Source organism: Anguilla anguilla, chromosome 13, assembly GCF_013347855.1.
Source record: "Anguilla anguilla isolate fAngAng1 chromosome 13, fAngAng1.pri, whole genome shotgun sequence".
Taxonomy (NCBI): domain Eukaryota; kingdom Metazoa; phylum Chordata; class Actinopteri; order Anguilliformes; family Anguillidae; genus Anguilla; species Anguilla anguilla.
This window is the reverse complement of record NC_049213.1, coordinates 32548346-32566087: the sequence shown is the minus strand read 5'-3', so window position 1 is coordinate 32566087 and position 17742 is coordinate 32548346. Positions and strand designations below refer to the sequence as shown.

General features: G+C 45.4%; 2 protein-coding genes across 2 annotated transcripts; both read left to right on the top strand.

The window, feature by feature from the left end:
• Positions 1-4544, top strand: LOC118211627 (transmembrane protein 82-like). The gene is made up of 6 exons (XM_035388977.1): positions 1-454; positions 627-699; positions 1093-1282; positions 1474-1891; positions 2333-2517; positions 3091-4544. Exons 1-6 carry the CDS (start codon positions 370-372, stop codon positions 3193-3195), a joined length of 1056 nt encoding a protein of 351 aa, XP_035244868.1. The 5' UTR covers positions 1-369; the 3' UTR covers positions 3196-4544.
• A 2742-nt stretch (positions 4545-7286) lies between these two features.
• On the top strand, positions 7287-13486 carry LOC118211418 (filamin-binding LIM protein 1-like). The gene is made up of 9 exons (XM_035388611.1): positions 7287-7496; positions 9702-9920; positions 10017-10162; positions 10381-10559; positions 11335-11449; positions 11566-11735; positions 11946-12124; positions 12513-12633; positions 12885-13486. Exons 2-9 carry the CDS (start codon positions 9712-9714, stop codon positions 12996-12998), a joined length of 1233 nt encoding a protein of 410 aa, XP_035244502.1. The 5' UTR covers positions 7287-7496; positions 9702-9711; the 3' UTR covers positions 12999-13486.
• Positions 13487-17742: the final 4256 nt, after the last annotated feature.

Genomic DNA, 17742 nt, shown 5'->3' with positions numbered 1-17742 from the left:
ACTCGGTGTAGCCGCGCAAAGAAATTTGACGAGCGGATAGTTTGACAGTTTTTTCAAAGAATTGATTTATTAAAGGAGCAATCTCTGGCGACCTTTGAAACACAAACTAACCGAAGGGAAAAGAGAACTGGATAAAGAGAAGGACAGTAATTGGCGTAAGTGAAAGCGGAATTACAGCGAAACCTCTTTTCGTTTGTCATTTAGCCTCGGACAGTAAGGACAGTGCGCGTCTCCCAACTTGCCACAACTACCCGTGGAATCTTATTCACTTAAGTTAGGTTTTCATTTATTAGCTCTTTGTTAATTGTGGTTTAGGTTGGCTGGACTTGCACCTCATTGTAACCGCGGTTACTTAACGTCGCGAGAAAAATGCTGTCCTTCATACGCTCCTGGCTGCCCGGTATACCTGGGTGGTTGACATTTGAGGCGAACCCCCTGGATAGCCTGCTACAAGGTGAGCCGCTGCTGTTAGTGTCAAAGAAGGCTATTTGTATTCAGTTCTTCACGTGCTGTTTTGGTACCACCAGCAGCTGTTGCTCACACGTGTATAATTGTTAGTAGCTACCCACATGGTACAGGGGAACGCTGCTGACAATGACAGTAATGCCGTTCGCATGTTCCCCCAGGGCTCGTGGGCGCGTGCGGTGTTTCAGTGCTGTGCAGTTTGATGAGAGTTCACCTGTTCCTGAAAGCTACGAGGTGAGTTTGGCAGGGCAGCTTGATCTGTAGTCTCAAGCTCAATGAGCACGTTTCAGTCCGAGCAAACATAGCGTTCCCCTAGCGTACTGTAGCTTGCATAAGATGTAAGGTAAATGTATGATAGCTCTGACACCTGGTATTGAAGTTATTCATGTGTACTTTTTCAGTTTGCGCTGTCATTGTGGGTGAACATGATTCATTGCCTCATTTCAAGTGAAAGGAGTACATGTAAAGCGGTTCTTTCCATTTACAGCTGACTTGTTGTATTTCTGAAGGAGCCCATGCATCTCCCGAGCTCTCTTTATTTTCTCTAATATTTCAAGTCCCGTATGGTTGTTAATTTTCAGGGTTGCTGTATTCTCAATGCCAAAATCTTTTTTTTCTCACCCCCAGTAGCGACAAGGAGGAAAGGTGTGGTAAAAAGCCATCTGGCACCAAGGGAGGGGCTGTGGGCAGTTTGGGCCGGACTCTCCAGTTCTGGATTCTGACCGGGCTCCTGGGCTTGATCGGTCCTCGGGTCGCTTCTCTTGTGGTTCTGGAATTCTGTCTCCGAGCTGGGTCGGCCAAGATCACTGCCGGAGCGGTAAGACCCCGTTTCCTAAATTTGGTTCTACTGCCATTCTGCATTTTATGAAAAGATTTCTAGTTAACTGGCCCTGGCAGAGACCCTGCTCCTTCTTCCCTTGGACATATTGCACTGACCCTTCCTATCCTCTTTCCGCTGATTGTGTACTTTCTGTAATTCCTATTATTTTCCTTCATCCCTTCCAACAGGATGTGACGTCAAATTATGCCCAGTCGCACCTGGTGCAGTGCCAGTTCTCTCTGGGCTGCGCCCTGAGCTGCAGCCTCCAGTTCCTCCAGGAGGGGGCGCTGCACCGCTCGCTCAGCCTGCTGACGGCGCTGCTGCCGAGCTGGCTGCTGGCCAGCCAGAGCGAGCGGCTGCGTCGCCATGCGATGACGCTCTACCCGCTGCACAGCTCCCAGCGGTACTGCGGCCTGTGCATGACGCTCCTGGCGTCGGGCCACGCCCTCCTGCCCCACCTGTGCCGCGCCGTGGTCGTGACGTTCGCCGTGGCCGCCGTGGCCGCCATCTCCACAGTCAACCACCACTTCCTGTCCGCCGCGGACGCCCTCCGGTTCTGGACGCCGCTGACTATATGCTACACCATGCTGGTGGTGTACATGCAGGGTGAGTGAGAGCTGGCAGTTGTGCTGGGATGTACGGTGTACCCCGTCGGTACTGCTAGCGAAAGGGGAGGTGGCAGTGTAGTACGGTGGTTAGGGAATTGGCCTTGTATCCTGAAGTTTGCAGGTTAAATTCCCAGGTAGGACGCAAGGTACTAAACCTGAATAACCTGAATTGCTTCGATATGTATTCAGCTATATAAATGAATACTATGCAAAAATTAAATATTTGTGTATGTTGCTCTGGATAAGTGACTTACGTTACTTACACAGCTGACTGTAATGTAATGGACATACGGGCTAGCTGGAGTGGAATGAAGGACGGGGTGGGGAGAGCTTGTGGACACATGTACTGTACTATGAAGTGTGCATACTTAATGCAAAGGATTTGATTCCATCTCCGTCTGCATTTGTACATAACACCTTAAACTCTCCACTACATCAGAGGACCAGCATCGCCGCCCTGGTGGCGAGGTTTTGCTGCACACAGCGGTGGTGCGCCTGGGGGCGCTGCTGGGGCTGATGCTGATGCTGGGGACCTGGGCGGACGTGGGACACATCCTCCTGTGCTTCCTGGGAGAGATGGCCTGCCTGATCCCCTCGCAGGACCTGATGGACTGCGTGACAGAGGTGAGATTCCTGCGCCTCTCCATGGACTCCGGCCCGTGTGGCTCATCCGCGTCTCTCCCAGAATGCTTCAGTACAGTCCTGGGTCAAATATATATTTGTTTTGGATTTAAATACTTTTCTACGCTTTACTGATCTTGTCTGGTGTTTTGGAACCAAGGAAATATTCTCAGAAAGTTCAAACCCTGCCTGCTGGTCATATTGGCAGGCTCAATTACACCAGGCAAGATCAATAGAGCACAGAAAAGTATTTGAATCCACAACAAATACATATTTGACCCAGGTCTGCTTCAGTACTACCTGGTGCAACCCTCAGACCAGTGGTCACCCACCCGGGTCCTGGAGAGCCACAGGGTGCGCTGCTTTTTGTTTTAACCTTAAATTGAGGTGAAAGGTGAGGTGAGTTAACTGTGTTAATCAACTGCTGTAATTGTTTAGGTGCAGAGTAACCACAAAAACCAGCAGCACCCTGTAGCTCTCCAGGACTGGTGTTGGAGTCCACTATCTCAGACCATCATACGCATTGGCGTGGTCATTGTAAACTGTAAATGACTGGTGATTGGTGTCGCCCAACAGGAAGACAGTCATGAGGCTGTGAACAAATCCCCACGAAGATTGAGCACGGACTCTAGCCCAGTGACACCTTCAGAGCTGGCTCTGCCTTCCAGCAAAGAGCTTTAGGAGTCTCCCTCCTGTGGCAGGAGAAACTGTCAGCATTTTGTGGACCCCTATCTCCCTCAGCAAACAGATTGTATGCAAGCAGTGCACACACAAAACACCCCGCATGTGTGCACACACAAGGAGCACCTGCATACGTGTGTGTAAGCTCACATGCATACACACAAACAAAACACACACGTACACACGCGCATGTGCACAAGCACAAGCACAAACATACACTGGACATGCAGATACGCACCCTGTAAGGTGGTGCAGGGTGCAGAGCAAAGTGAGACGGGACTATCTTCTCTGAAAGACGTGTGCTGTTACATATCTGTGTTCCATGTCCTTTTCAATCATTTACCAAAAGCTGCTGCATCAGCGGAACTGGAGGAGCAGAGAGTGGAAGGCCAGACTGTATCCTGGAATCTGAAGCTAGAATACACAGACAAAGGGGAGATAAGCGGGCAGAGAGGTGAATACAAAGGTCATCCAGGCCTGTTTTCTAAAAAAAAAAAGCAAACAACATTTTTTAAAATATCTTATCTCGCGCATATAAATACAGCTTTAAATTGCTGACTATAATTTGAGACCTAACCTACAGGGAAAATGTGTTGGGTGCACCCAACCCAGAACTGTCTCTTGGTCCAAGTTTTCTCAGTTGTACCACCACCAGTCACTTTTTATCACAACAGGCACAGAACTGGACAAAACTGATGATCCGTTGATTTGAACCATAAGAAATTCCATTCTGCATTTAGCTTTAGACCTTGTTCTGTTTGCTCGTCAAATTTGAATGGCTTGGCCTTGTATCTTCTTTCCGGTCACATGCAATGTGCATTGTCCTTTTAAGACTGAAGAGAGTAAAGCAGGGAGTGTGGAAAGGGCTGAGTAAGTGCAGGAGCCGGAATGGCGGGTAAACAGAACTGGGGTCGGTGGGAAGACAATGCAGTGTCTACGGCCAAAGGACGATGAGGCAACTGGGACAGTCAGACCCCCACCGACATGCAGATCAAACTCCTGACTCGGGGCTTTCCCAATTACCGAGTAATCTCGGTGAGGAGGGGTTAAAATAATATAGCTTGCAACGCTATAATTTAGTCTAGAGAACACGATTCTGCAGGTGTCCTCATAACCTGAAAAGGATATATATACGTTTTCCAGTTATCCATTGCAGTGACAGTGTCCACTAACTTTCAGATGTGTTCACTTTGAGGTCCTGATGAAAATGTTGCTGGTGATTCCACATAAAGTTGGCATGTCTTTTTGATTTGTTGTTGTCCTTAAACCACCACTACCTTCTGTTTGACATTAAATTATTACGTAAGTGTTTGAGGAATGTTGCTTTATAAAGATATTGATACATTTGGGCTCTGTTTTATCCTTTATCTTTAGTTTATAGAATGGTGTTCTTATTACATTTTCACCTCTGAAAGACCAGCAAGATATTGTCTGTTCATGTTACTGCTGTACATAGAGGAATAGGCAGGTACATGCAGAGTCACATCCTGGTCTATCTCCAGAAATAAAAAAGGGTGGTCCGTGTGTGTGTGTGTGTGTGTGAGATTTTGTGTGTGTGTGTGTGGGTGAGTTTGTGTGTGTGTGAGTTTGTCTGCGTGTGTGTCTGTGCATGTGTGTGAGTTTGTGTACATGTGTGTGTCTGTGCATTTGTGCATGTATGCGCGTGTGCGTGTGTACGTGCGCGTGTGTGTGTGCTTCATGATTCGCATTGTGGGAAATGAGTGGGATTTAATGCAGTATATCAGTGAGTCACATTAGAATGTGCTGATTTGGACAAACTACGCAGAGCACTTGCACACACACACACACACACCGCCCAGCTACAAATAGAAAACTTAAACTTAAAACTATCCTAAAAAGGTTTTTGATTGTTTTCCTGATTAACAAGCTTGCCATTTGAAGTGAGGACTGCCAAACAGTAACTGATTCCTGTGTGCTTTCAATTGCATTTGAAGTTGTACCATTGCAGTGCCCCTTTGTAAAGCTCACATTAATAATTGAAATGCATTTAAACTGGCATGAGTGACACCTGGCTGCTGCTCTTGTGTATGACATTGTGAGGCATTTTATGGACTAGAACGAAACCAGACTGTGCCAGGGCAGGCTGAACAGGAACCCATATATGCAACTGGGAATGCAAAATTGGGCAGGGAATAGATGGGACCAATTTGCAAGGTTCTTATTCATGAATGTAATTGCTGTCATTATTTTAATTATAATTATTATGTAATTATAGTTTCATATGAAATCCCTCTCACACTCAGACGCATGCATTTTGGCACACGTGTACTTTTGTAATGTGTACACACACACTCACCCACTCACTCACACACTCACCCCCACACACACACACACACACACACACATCCCTGTAAGTAGCATACATTTTCCACAGGCACTCACAGACACAGGAACACTATCATGCTCCCAACTGGAGTCTTCATGCTTTTTAAAAAAATGGATTCAACATGTTCATGAGCTGTACAGATAAAACGAAACTTCCTTAACTCGACTTATAATATAGTCTTATAAAATGGCCAACTGCCACCAGGATGCCCTTCTGATACTGCAGGGAGAGTGCAAATTATTTTCCATGGTTGCTTGTGCTTGGGCTGAATTTGTGGCGTTCTGGGGAACCTCTCACTCTCGCTGCAGAGAGATACTGTAATCAGGGTTAGCGCAATGTTTGGTGCAATGTGGGGGTGTTCGAGTTACAGGGGGTGTCAGTTATCCCCCTCCAACTGGGGCTCCTGGTCCTAACTGACGAGAGAGGGAAAAGTGGGGGAGGGGCACGTGCATGGGGGCGGTGATGTCATTCCTGGGGCATGCTCCTTCCTGCAGCTCTGACATCACTGTGGCATTCCATTCCGCAGACGCTGGAACAACACAGACCCCCCCTGACCCAGCTCAGTTCCCCCTCTCCCTCACTTTTTCTTTCTTTCTTTCATTCTTTCTTTCTTTTCTACGTTTTAGCTTTCAACCTTCCCTTTTGAAAATGCATTCCCAAAACTTTCTTGATTCCCCCCCCCCCTTTTTTCTCCATTTGTACTGTTTCATGCGTCCATTTTTCTTTTTGTCAGTCATTTTTTTCAGCTTGTCAAAATATTTGCACTTCTCTTTTCTGCCCAGTTCTCCATCACTGGCCTCTCCCTCCCCCCCCCCCCCCCCCCCCCCCCCCCACCCAAATTCTGAGTCAGAAATAGCGCTGTTGGCGTGACAAGGTTCGGGCGGTTTGAGGCCAAAATATTTGCAGATAGAGTTCAGCAGAAAGGCAGAGTGGGGTGGAAGGAGGAGCGTGAAGCAGGACACAGCACAAAGACGTGTTCTTCACATCAGCTGACATCTCTCACTGTCCTCTTCTCCGCTCCGGTCCTGCTCATTTCCCCCTCTCTTTTCATCCTCCCTTTCCTCACCTTCTCAGCTCTCTTTCACGTTCTCAATTTTCCACATTAAAGAGAGAAGACTGATAAATATGGCGTGTGCTGCAGGGCCACAGTGTCCTCAGCCCCTGCGCCACACAATGCCCAATGCCCTGGGTGTCAGCAGTGACATCTGGCCAATATGAATCTTTTTCCAGACCCATAAATTAGAATACGATGAATAAATAATGTTGAGTCAATATTGACTGAGAAGCGACTAGCCCATGTGCTCTATTGAACGGAGCGGGGGATGGGTAGAGGAGGAAGAAAAAAGAGGGGCAATAGCTAACAGTGAGGGTAGACACAATGAGGGAGGTGGAGTGAAAGAGAGGTTGGAGGTGACACAGTGAAGAAGGGTGAAAAATAGGGAGAGAAACGGAGAGGGAGAGAGAAGGAACAGGCAGGTAGAGTCACATCCTGTTTGATTTCCAGAACAAAAAAGGGAAAGGGGGGAAGGGGGGTGAAGCGGGGGGGGGGGGGGGTGGAGGGGTGGAGGGGTGGGGGGTACGTACGTTTGCGAGTGTGAGTCTGTGCGCATGTGAGCGCACGCATTTTATAGCGTTTTGTCAGTGATTAACTGTTCACCTTTTACGGTTGGGAAAGTGCTGTTGCCATCAGGGGTGTGTGTGTGTGTGTGTGTGTGTGCGTGTGTAGGGGGGGTGGTTAGCGGAGAAGGAGGGGGAGAGGGAGGTAGTGAATGAGTTGAAGGAAAAGGAGTGGCTTTTTCTAGATAGTCACCGTTTTTCTGCTGTAGTCCTCCCTCAGTGACGGCTCGGGACCGACACAGTAGAGCGGAAGGGGAGAGAGAGAGAGAGAGAGAGAGAGAGAGCGAGAGACGAAAAGAAGAAAGACAGAGAACTCCTAGACGCGGTCTCCCCTCAGGTAAGAATGCGCCGAAAGAGAGAAAGAAGGAAGCGGGGGAAATGAGAGAGGATGGAGAAAGCTGATAGGCTGAAGTCAGGCACTTTTAAAACAACAGCTGCTCTAATTACAAAACCACTCATTCTTACATAATGATTTAAAAACGATTAGTGAGGGCGATAAAGTGAACAGAACAGAACTTCATTGTCCAGAGAAATTTGTCTTCGGCTTCACAAAGTTGGCTAAAAGAACAACAACAACAACAACAAAAAACATACAACAATACAATAAATAAACAACGCAGTTAACAAAATAATGTGCAATTGAGCATTGGGTTAGAGTGCAATTAAGAATTCAATAGTTATAGCATTTGGCATGAATATGATATACCCTCTTGATATATTTGCCAAATGAATATGAAAATGAAACTTAACAAAAGAGCAGAAGAACAGGATCATAGTCGGAATGGCAAATATAATAAATGCAAACAATTTAACAATGATTTGCCACTGTCGCATGTATCTCTGTGTTTATGGGTGAATCTGTGAAGGTATGTGTGTGTAGCAAATGCTCAAACAGACAAAGTTCATGGCTTGTTCTGTAATTGTGAGTATTGCAAAATGCCCCTTTCTTGGTAAATGCGTGAATAAGCCAGTGTATGGGTGTTACCATTTCCAGAGTAGTTGTGGACACATGGCTGTTGGTGTGTGCATGTGATGCTCATGGTGTGTCAGCATTGTGACATCACAGAGGGATCTTCTCCCGTTCCTGTCACCGTCGTGTGTCTCAGCGCCGGGGGCCAGTCTGGGACACCTCTGCTCTGGGGTGTCTGCATTGTGCTGAGTCAGCGGTGAGACACTGAGTCAGTGTCCCGTCCACAGTCCCCTGTGAGTCAGCAGCTTGTGATCGCAACACCGGGCTGCCTCACAGGACCACGAGCCGCCCCTTCACCCCCTTCAACCCCTTGAGCTCTGCGTTACATTTAATCAATGAACGAAGCCCAGGCTTCTGAGGTGGCACTTGTGACCCGGGACAAGGTCAAAGGGCAGAGGTGGAGGGGATCAGCATTGACAGGGTCTGTCCCCCGCTGATGCGGGACACAGTCCAGAGTCCCTTTTCGGAGCTTTACACGTCCAGCACTTCGCTGGCGAGGAATACTGAGGAGCAAAACACGCGGAAATGCGTCTTTTTTTTTACGATTGCGCAACTAGATGCAGGTAAAATGTGAGTGTAGGTGTAGCTGGGTGAGGCTTGATAACACATAGTAATGCCATGACACACACACACGCACACACATATTCAAAAACATACACTGCACAAGATCTGGGAGTGCGGTCCTGTTGACAGAGGGAGTCACCTCCTTGCCTGAGGTGCAGCTCTAGGCTCCTTCAGCACACCGTGTTTTTGATGGAGCAGTTTGCATGGGTGTTTTTTTGGGTGGTTCTGCTGAAGGCCGCGCGTCTCACGGTGTAGACCCGCTGCAGGAGCTTGCCCCATAGCCGGGACAGTCAGAAGCCAAATGCCCTAATATAGATGTGTGCCAGCAGCTGTGTGAGTGGTTATGTGCATATTTGTGCATGTGTGTGCGCAGTCCGGCGTTGTATGTTGGTGTGCCAGTCAGTCGCAGATATAGGGCTCCTCTGTAAAAGAGACTTTGGTCTCAGTAGGTCTAGGCTGGTTTAATAAAGGTTAAATAAATAAAAAAATATCTAAATGCGCATCCCAGCTAGCAGACGATGCTCTCACAATGGTGCTGCAATGTAGTGGCAATATTATAACACTAACAAAACATTCCATTTACAGTGTGAGGACATTCTGTGTTAACTGGGATATGAGTAGTAATTGCAGCTGTTTGGTAATCTATTCTGTTCAGTACAGGCTTTGGATAGGTTCTGAGCATCGATTACCTATCTAGTTTTAACCCACCAGATAGAAATTAAGCAAAGGTTGTGTTTCATGCACCACTGTGTAGGAAATCCTGGACACCTACAGGTTCTCAGGTTGTAATTTTAGTGTAATTGTTTTTCGTCTTGATATTTATTTGCTAATGGTACTTTTATTCTTTATTTGTTCATTTATTTGGACTGATGCTATAGCCTATGTTTGAAACTGGCAGGCATGATATGGGAGACAGACTGCTGAATGACGATAATGAGTAGAACTGTCATCATCATCATCATAACCGTACACTATAATAATATAGTGATATTTTTCTTTTTGTTTTAGTCCAGTTGCCATGGCGTCGGCAGCCCCCCAGAAGCGGATGGTGTCCTCGGTCTTCATTACTCTGTCCTCCCCGCACCGCGCCACCGTCACGCCGAGCGCACACGCCACCAACACGCACACCGCCACGCGCGTGAGCCCCGAGGACAGCGGGCCCAGCGCGGTCCCGCACGGCGCGCGCAGCGACGCGCGGCACGCCCACGCCGCTCCACCCAGAGACGCGCCCGCCGCCGCCGCCGCCGCCCCCTCTCAGGCCCCCGCCCCCGCCCCCGCCCTCGCCCCCGCCCCCTCTCGGGCCCCCGCCCCCGCCCCCTCCGGCGCCGTGCCCCCCCGCCCCACGCAGGCTCTCCTTTCTCCGGGCACCAGGGCGGCACCTCCCCCTCCCTCCGCCAGCGGCCTGCGTAGCCCTCCATCCTGGACGGAGCAGGCAGCAGCAGCAGCAACTGGAAACAGGAAGAGTGAAGGTGATGAAAAAAATGGCCGATATTGTATTAATATTTCAGGTGATCCGTAGCGGAGGCCCAGGGGATGCATCCCTGGACACCCACACGATTTGATACTGTTGTTAGCATAAATATTATCTACAAATTAAGGTTAAAAATATTATGCAAATAAAGAGGACTTATGATTCTGATCTTGCTGCCATGACTCAAGACTGTTCCTTTACTCTGGCTGTTCTCAGACTATCTTCCTCCACCTCCACCTCCACCTCCACCTCCGTCCCCGCCTCCGCCATCCGCCCAGAATGCGGAGCTCTGCTCAGAACTCACCTCCCCGCTGCCTCCCCCACCTGTCCTCGAACCGTCAGCTGATCCCTCCCTCTCGGTCAGCCAGGGTCGTTCTCTCCAGCCTGCTCCCCAGGTAAGAGTGACTGTTGAAATTGTGACTTTTGGTTAGCGCTTGCCTCAGCGGTAGTTGGCGAATTGTCAAAGTCAGCTTCATGTAATAACTACACCCATTTTTGGTTGTTTTATGTGAATAATGATTATCTACGGTTTGATATGGATTCTCCAGTTGCACTTGTTTAGTTAATTGCCTTTTAATTTACTAGCTGTGTGTTTCAGTACTAAATATGAAATGATGTAGTGTGAAGGCTGTACTGGTAATGGTTCCTTATTAAGTAAATGTGCATGCTTTCTCTGTGGGTAAAAAAGCAATTGGCTTTTAATGGGTTCTCCAAACAATTTTGTGATTCTCTCTAAAAAACAAATTTCCCCGTTTCACAAAAATCTTCAGCCCCACTGTTTGTAGGACAGTGACTGCCACAGATCTAAATTATTATGGAGGTGAAATTGAGAATATTAAGGAGGTGGTCATGCTAGGTAGCTGAAATGTGAATTTGTGCTTTTTATAAGGTGGTTTTGCGAATGCTCAGAGAACGAACATATTTATTGACTGATTTTCTCTGTAATGTTGAATAGACAAAAAGAAAGTGGTCTTGTACACAGAATTCCTTGTAAATCTTTGTGACCCTCTGCATAAGCTGTCTTTACTTTTCATTGGAAATAAAAAAGAACTCCTTGTCTCTTTGTCCATCTCTGTGAACTTCTGCTTCCTTTATTATACATATGGAAGGCAAACAGTAACCAGTGCATCAACTCAGTTGTCCTAATGTTGTCCCCTGTGATGTTCACAGATGAGTAAAGCAGTGGAGCTGGAAGAGAGAGCACCCCCTGGTGGTGGGAATCAGGACAGGCTGCTTCAGCAGGTTCAGCCAAGCCAGGGAGAAGAGATAGGTCCAGGGAGTAGAGGTGAATTTAGAAGTGGTGGAGAGGTGCATTGGAATCTGTAACTTAATCCAGCCTTACTAATTTCAGCCGTTACCTTGTGAATTAACTCTTGTGTTCCTGAACTCTGCGTTCCCTAGATGTGTGTGGCTTTTGTCGAAAGCCAGTGGCTCTCGCCGAGCCTGCAATTGAAGCCCTGAACAGGACATATCACGCTAACTGCTTCCAGTGCAGACAGTGCCAGACCGCTTTGGCTGGGCAGATGTATTACAACAAGGCTGGGATCCCGCTCTGTGAGGACTGCTATCTGGTACGTGCAGCAGTATTAACACCAGTGTCAGCTCAGGACAGACACGGTGTTACATTTAATATATTTGCTGCTTACTGTATTTAGAAATACAAATGTATTAATAATAGCTGCATATTTTTCGAGTGCATCAATTCTATATCATTCCATATTTGAGTATTGTGCTAATTTAGTGTTTTTATTCAATGCTGTTCCATTTGGCCTTTCCCGCAGGCTAGTCTGGAGCAGTGCTGGGCATGTGGAGAGGTAATCAAGGACCATGTGATCCGAGCACTAGGACGAGCTTACCATCCTCCCTGTTTCATTTGCACAACGTGCAGCCGGCCAATCGGGGAAGAGAAATTTTCTCAGGGGGAGGTTGGAGAAGTGTACTGTCTTCCCGACTACTACAGGTAGATAAACGTGTGCACATGCAGTCCCTCTCTGCAGGCTTGTTCCTGCTTCTCAGCTTTTAGTCTTGCACTCCATCTTTTCCCACTAAGATTTTTTATTTTTGGGTAGGTTCAAGAAAAACAGGACCACATACTTTAGTGCCACACGCAATAGTTCAAATGTTAATAAAATTTTTTTTCAAATAATGGAGAAACATTTAGCAGTGATGTTACAAACACACCCACACACAATTGCAGGTGACTGTTATTGTCTTCAACTTAATTAATTAATGTCTTTATTATGGACACATAGCCAGTCCAGAACCATGGCTGAACATAAATGGCGTTTGCCTGTGTGTTCTGTGCCTCTGATGACTCATGGTGTTCTCTCTGTGCATGGGTGCTGAAGGAAATACGCTCCCCAGTGCAATGTTTGCCAGCAGCTGATTGTCCCGGGAGAGGATGGCAGGGACAGCTTTACTGTGGAGTGCCTGGGCCGCTCTTTCCACGAGGACTGCTATCGCTGTGAGGTACGCATCTGAGGTGCCCACGTGCGTTGAATGTGACAGTGCGTGGTGGAATAAACAGTGAAGTAAAAACTGTGAGAGTACATCCTCCTCGTGAAAGTACGACGGCAAAACACGTCCGAAACTATTGTCCGGCAACGATTGTATTTTCCAGAATGTCCGTGTCTCTTTCGCATTGAAGAACAACTGAGTTTCTGCATTACCACAGTATCTCCCTCCCCCTCCCCCCTCCCCCCCCTTTCTAATTCATACAGGTCTGCAGCATCTTGCTGTCAACTGAGCCAAATGAGCAAGGCTGCTATCCTCTGGATGGGCAGATTCTCTGCAAGCCGTGCCACTTGACTCTTGTCCAGGAAGGCCACCGCTGAGGCTCCTTAAAGGGAGGGAGCCCCAAACTGCAGCTGAGGGACAGGCCCGGAGAGCAGGGTGTGGACAGTGCCAGCGAAAATACAACTCCCTCGACCGCTGAGCTTTGCGCTTTTTGTATTTCTCAGTATGATATCTGAGCATAAAATGGGACCACTGAATGTCTTCATATTTTAGTATTCATAAAAAGGATTGCTGTCCCCATCATTAAAAAAAATTGTATAAGTGATATATGTAGCAATGTGTATGTTTGTCTTTGATTTCTGATATCTTTCCCACTTTTACTTGATAAATGTTCATGTATTGTGCACTCTTTTTCAATATGCACCAGGAATTTCAATGCACCAAAGATATTTATTCATTAAGTTTTCAAGTATTTTGTTATTTCATGTATGTTTTGTTTTTTATATCATACACTATATACTTAGATCACCATTATACCATTTACAAAAAAATAACTGAAAAAAATAAACTAATATATTGAATCTACTTCATTTGATGGGTTGTGTGATTTGGTGGTTCCTTGTTCACTTTTCGACTCCCTCTAATATTCCCTACGCTTGGGCGTCCCCCTTCCATTTTTTTTATCAGGTCTCTAGATCAAGCTTCAGTGTAGTCCACCTTGCCTCCAGGCCATTTTCCCCGGCCTGTGGCTTCTCATATTTTCTGAACTGTTCCACTGCAGGCACTGCATGTTTTCACTTTCATGTTTCCCTCCTGAATGTTGCGTTTTCTTGTGGACAATGCCTCCTACATCTCATCCTGCTCTTGTAAACCCGTTCAGATCTCATGTCTTATTTTGTCGTATCCTGGCGGAAAACCGTTCCCCTGATTTGCTGTATGTCTGGCTAGTGTTCTTCTTTCCCTCACTTTCACCATGATCTCTTCAGTGACAATACTGGAATACATTTTTGTATGTCCACAATTGTGCATGCACACTTGGTGGACCATGGGCAAAATGACAATTTTTCATTTGCATATGTGTTATGTGGCCAGCTGTGTTGATACAAGTCTTTGTCCAAACAAACAGGCACACCTATCCAGCTGTTCATTGAGAGCAAATTTATACTTACTGAGCATTTAAAATATGTACAATTTACTTTGATTGAAATTTTAAATGTAGACTAAGGTAGACTAAGATATTTGTGTTTCATTATTAACACCGTTTCAAAATTTGTTGTACACAGCATCTCATTCTCCTTATGATTACTATTACTTAACTTGAGGTAAAACCTATGCTATCTGTCTTTCTTCATGACAAAAGTATTTTCCTTTCCACCCACCCACAAAAAAGAAAAAGAAAAACATTGTTCCTGCTCACTGCAGTGTTGCTTATTGTTAGAGAAGTTACAGGCTAGACCTTGTTCCACCAGGGGGCAGTCTACACATATTGACTTTATAAATAACACCTCCCCTGAAGCAATTTTGAAACTCCATACACTATATTGCTCACTTATACTGCACTATACTATGTTGTTCATAATACTGTGTTAATGATTTTTGATTCAATAAGTCAACTGAAAATGTACTTATATTTTACATTGATGACCTGGGGAATCAATGGGCCTCATTCATGAAACATGCACGATCACATTTGATTGTGTAAGAATGTTTCAAAGAACATTCTGGCATTCATCATTTTTTTTCTTATCTGTATTTGTTCATGGCTGTTTCCTTATGCAAATTACACGAACAGAATTGCGCATAAAATTTATGAAAAGCCAGCATTTATCATCTCATACACCTGGGATATGCACAAAAACAAAGGTCAGCACGTGTCATCAATCTCATATTCGTAGGAACATTTTTAAGACCAAAAGTAAGAATAATTTAAGAAACGTTTTGAGAATGAAGCCCAATGTGTGCACAAGAGATTGTGTAGCCAATTTTAGTTACATAACAGTTGGTGAGTGGATGACAATAGGACAGCCAATTAAATAATTTGACTTGGACTATTGGTTTACACCCATACTTTTTCATAAATGCAAACAAATATTTTGTGAGTCAGCACCTGAGTTAATTGTATCATCCCAAGGACAGAACCTACTAAAGAGCAATGCCCCATCATTGCACTGAATTGATTGAATTTGGAGGGAAAGCTAACCCCCTGCTGAGCCAACAGGTGTACACTTAAAAGGCTAAGCATCAGAAATAATTTCAGAAAGAACACACCAAGAGGTTAAGACTTATTAAAATTTAAAGCGTGTTTGACAAGATGCAGACCTCATCGTCCATCATTCTCTTTAGAAACAGACTGTTGTGCTTTTGTGTGCAATGATTTCCTCAGGGGATCTATCCAATTAACCAAGCTTACCCTCAGATGATTATGACAAGACCACTACAATGTGTTAGGACTGATATTATTAGGTAATGTCAAAACTCTGATTACAAATTACAGCCACAATCTTTAGCCATATTTGAGCTGAAAACCATGGTGCAATCATACTTCTATATTTACAGTTACAAATGTGGAGCAAGAGGTCTGTAGTCTTGCTCACATTTCATTTTCTAAATTTCAAAGCTAAGCCAGGCCCACAAAATACACTGAACAAAAATATAAATGCAACACTTAATTTCGAAGATTTGAGTTCAAAGGTAAAACTTCAGCCAACTGAAATAGATTCATTAAGCTACTGATTTCATATGATTGGGGATACAGATATGCATTTGTTAGTCACAGATTCCCCAAAAAAGAAGATCGCATGAAATGAACAGAAAACTGATCAGTATCTTGTGTGACCACCATTTGCCTCATGCAACACAACATATCTCCTTCGCATTGAATTGATCAAATTGTTGATTGTGGCCTGTGGAATATTGTCCCACTCCTCTTCAATAGCTGTACAAAGTTGTTGGATATTGGTGGAAACTGGAATACGCTGTTGTATGCGCTGGTCCAGAGCATCCCAGACAGGCTCAATGGGTGACATACCCGGTGATTGTGCAGGCCATGGAAGAACTGGGACATTTTCAGCTTTGAGGAATTGTGTACAGACCCTTGCAACATGGAGCTGTGCGTTGTCTTGCTGAAACATGAGGTGATGGCGGTGGATGAATGGCACAGCAATGGGCCTCAGGATCTCATCACGATATCTCTGTGCATTCAATTTGCCATGGATAAAATGCACTTGAGTTCCCTGCCCATAGGATTCCTGCCCATACCAGCACCCCACCACCACCATGGGCTACTCTATTCACAACACTGACATCAACAAACCACTCACCCACCCGAACTGCAGACAAATCAAGACCCCGATGAGGATGCCGAGCACGCAGGCGAGCTTCCCCAAGGCGATTTCTGACAGTTTGTGCAGAATTTCTACGGTTGTGTAAACCAACTGTTTCATCTGGCCTCGGACGATCCCGCAGGTGAAGAAGTTGGATGTGGCGATCCTGGGCTGGTGTGGTTTCTTGCGGTCTGCAGTTGTGAGGCCTGTTGGACGAACTTCCAAAATCTCCTAAATTATGCTGGAGGCGGCTTATGGTGAAGAAATTAACACCCATTACTCCGGCAACAGCTCTACAGGACATTCCTGCAGTCAGCATGCCAATTGCATGATCTCTTAACTCTTGAGGCATCTACCATGATGTTGAACAACAAAAGACATTTTAGGGTGGCCTTTTATTGACACCATCATAAGGAACACCCGTGTAGTGATCATGGCTTTGAATCAGCATCTTGATATGCCACACCTGTGCAAGAGATGGATTATCTTGACAAAGGAGAAATGCTAACAGTGATTTAAACAAATTTGTGGGCAAATTTTGAGAGAAATAAGACCATTGTGCACATAAAACAAATCTCTGAGGTATTATTTAAACGCATTACAAACGGCTGCAAAACTAAAAGTTTTGCATTTATATTTTTGGTCAGTGTAAATTATATGGGTACTGAACATAAACATAAATGTACAAAAAGTGCCCTATAAGTAGCCTACATAAAATTGCACCCAAAGCCATGGGTTTAATGACGAATTTATACTTTTTTGCACCAGTGAAAACAAGAGGACGACTTAATTTGGCAGGAACCACATAAAATTAATACTATGAAAGCCCAAGACACTTGACTTACTTCATTAATAAAAGTGGATTCCAGATATAATGAAAACGAAATTAAAGTAGCCCACTGGTAACTGACGTAGTAGGACCACGACTGTATCCTTGGTTTCCCGAATCACGACTAACCTAGAATTGATGGTGTAAACCAGAGGTGTAAACTGCCTACACTCTACGCACAGGACATTTCAGGCTGGCTTAACCAAAATGGCGGATACTCGCCCGCACGAAATGGCGTCGGGCTAACATACTTTTTAAACCAAGACGAGTTTTAAATGATTAGACAAACACGGAAATACCGCGGCCCTCCAACATCCAACCTCGTTATTTTTGTTTATGTCACCACGTTCTGTGGGAATATAAAATGTTTAGCTACGTTAACTAGCAAAATTATCAAATGTTATCGCTAGCATAGCTAGTGCTGTTAGTTATCACCAATGTTTGCCGTTTTTCAGAAGGTGAACGTTACGTGCCAGCTAGCGTTAGCCAGCTAACTGCCAAGCGGAGATTCTCCGCTAACTAGGTGCACGTTTACATAGCTAATAACTGACTGAGCTTCTAGAATCGTTACTGGATTTACGTTGATTGAACATTCTACCTTAAAAAAAATTAATCGCACTTGCTAATCCTCTCACAGCAACCCAATGACTAACTTTAGCGAAGCTGTAAGGATTATATTACATTACATTT

What these genes read in the sequence shown, in the direction of transcription:
- LOC118211418 (XM_035388611.1), top strand. Translation starts at nt 9,712, where the DNA reads ATGGCGTCGGCAGCCCCCCAGAAGCGGATGGTGTCCTCGGTCTTCATT. An exon ending in TGTCTTCCCGACTACTACAG is followed by an intron (nt 12,125 to 12,512) that starts GTAGATAAACGT and finishes TGGGTGCTGAAG; the next exon opens with GAAATACGCTCCCCAGTGCA. An exon ending in AGGACTGCTATCGCTGTGAG is followed by an intron (nt 12,634 to 12,884) that starts GTACGCATCTGA and finishes TAATTCATACAG; the next exon opens with GTCTGCAGCATCTTGCTGTC.
- LOC118211627 (XM_035388977.1), top strand. Translation starts at nt 370, where the DNA reads ATGCTGTCCTTCATACGCTCCTGGCTGCCCGGTATACCTGGGTGGTTG. An exon ending in CCAAGATCACTGCCGGAGCG is followed by an intron (nt 1,283 to 1,473) that starts GTAAGACCCCGT and finishes CCCTTCCAACAG; the next exon opens with GATGTGACGTCAAATTATGC. An exon ending in GCTGGTGGTGTACATGCAGG is followed by an intron (nt 1,892 to 2,332) that starts GTGAGTGAGAGC and finishes CCACTACATCAG; the next exon opens with AGGACCAGCATCGCCGCCCT.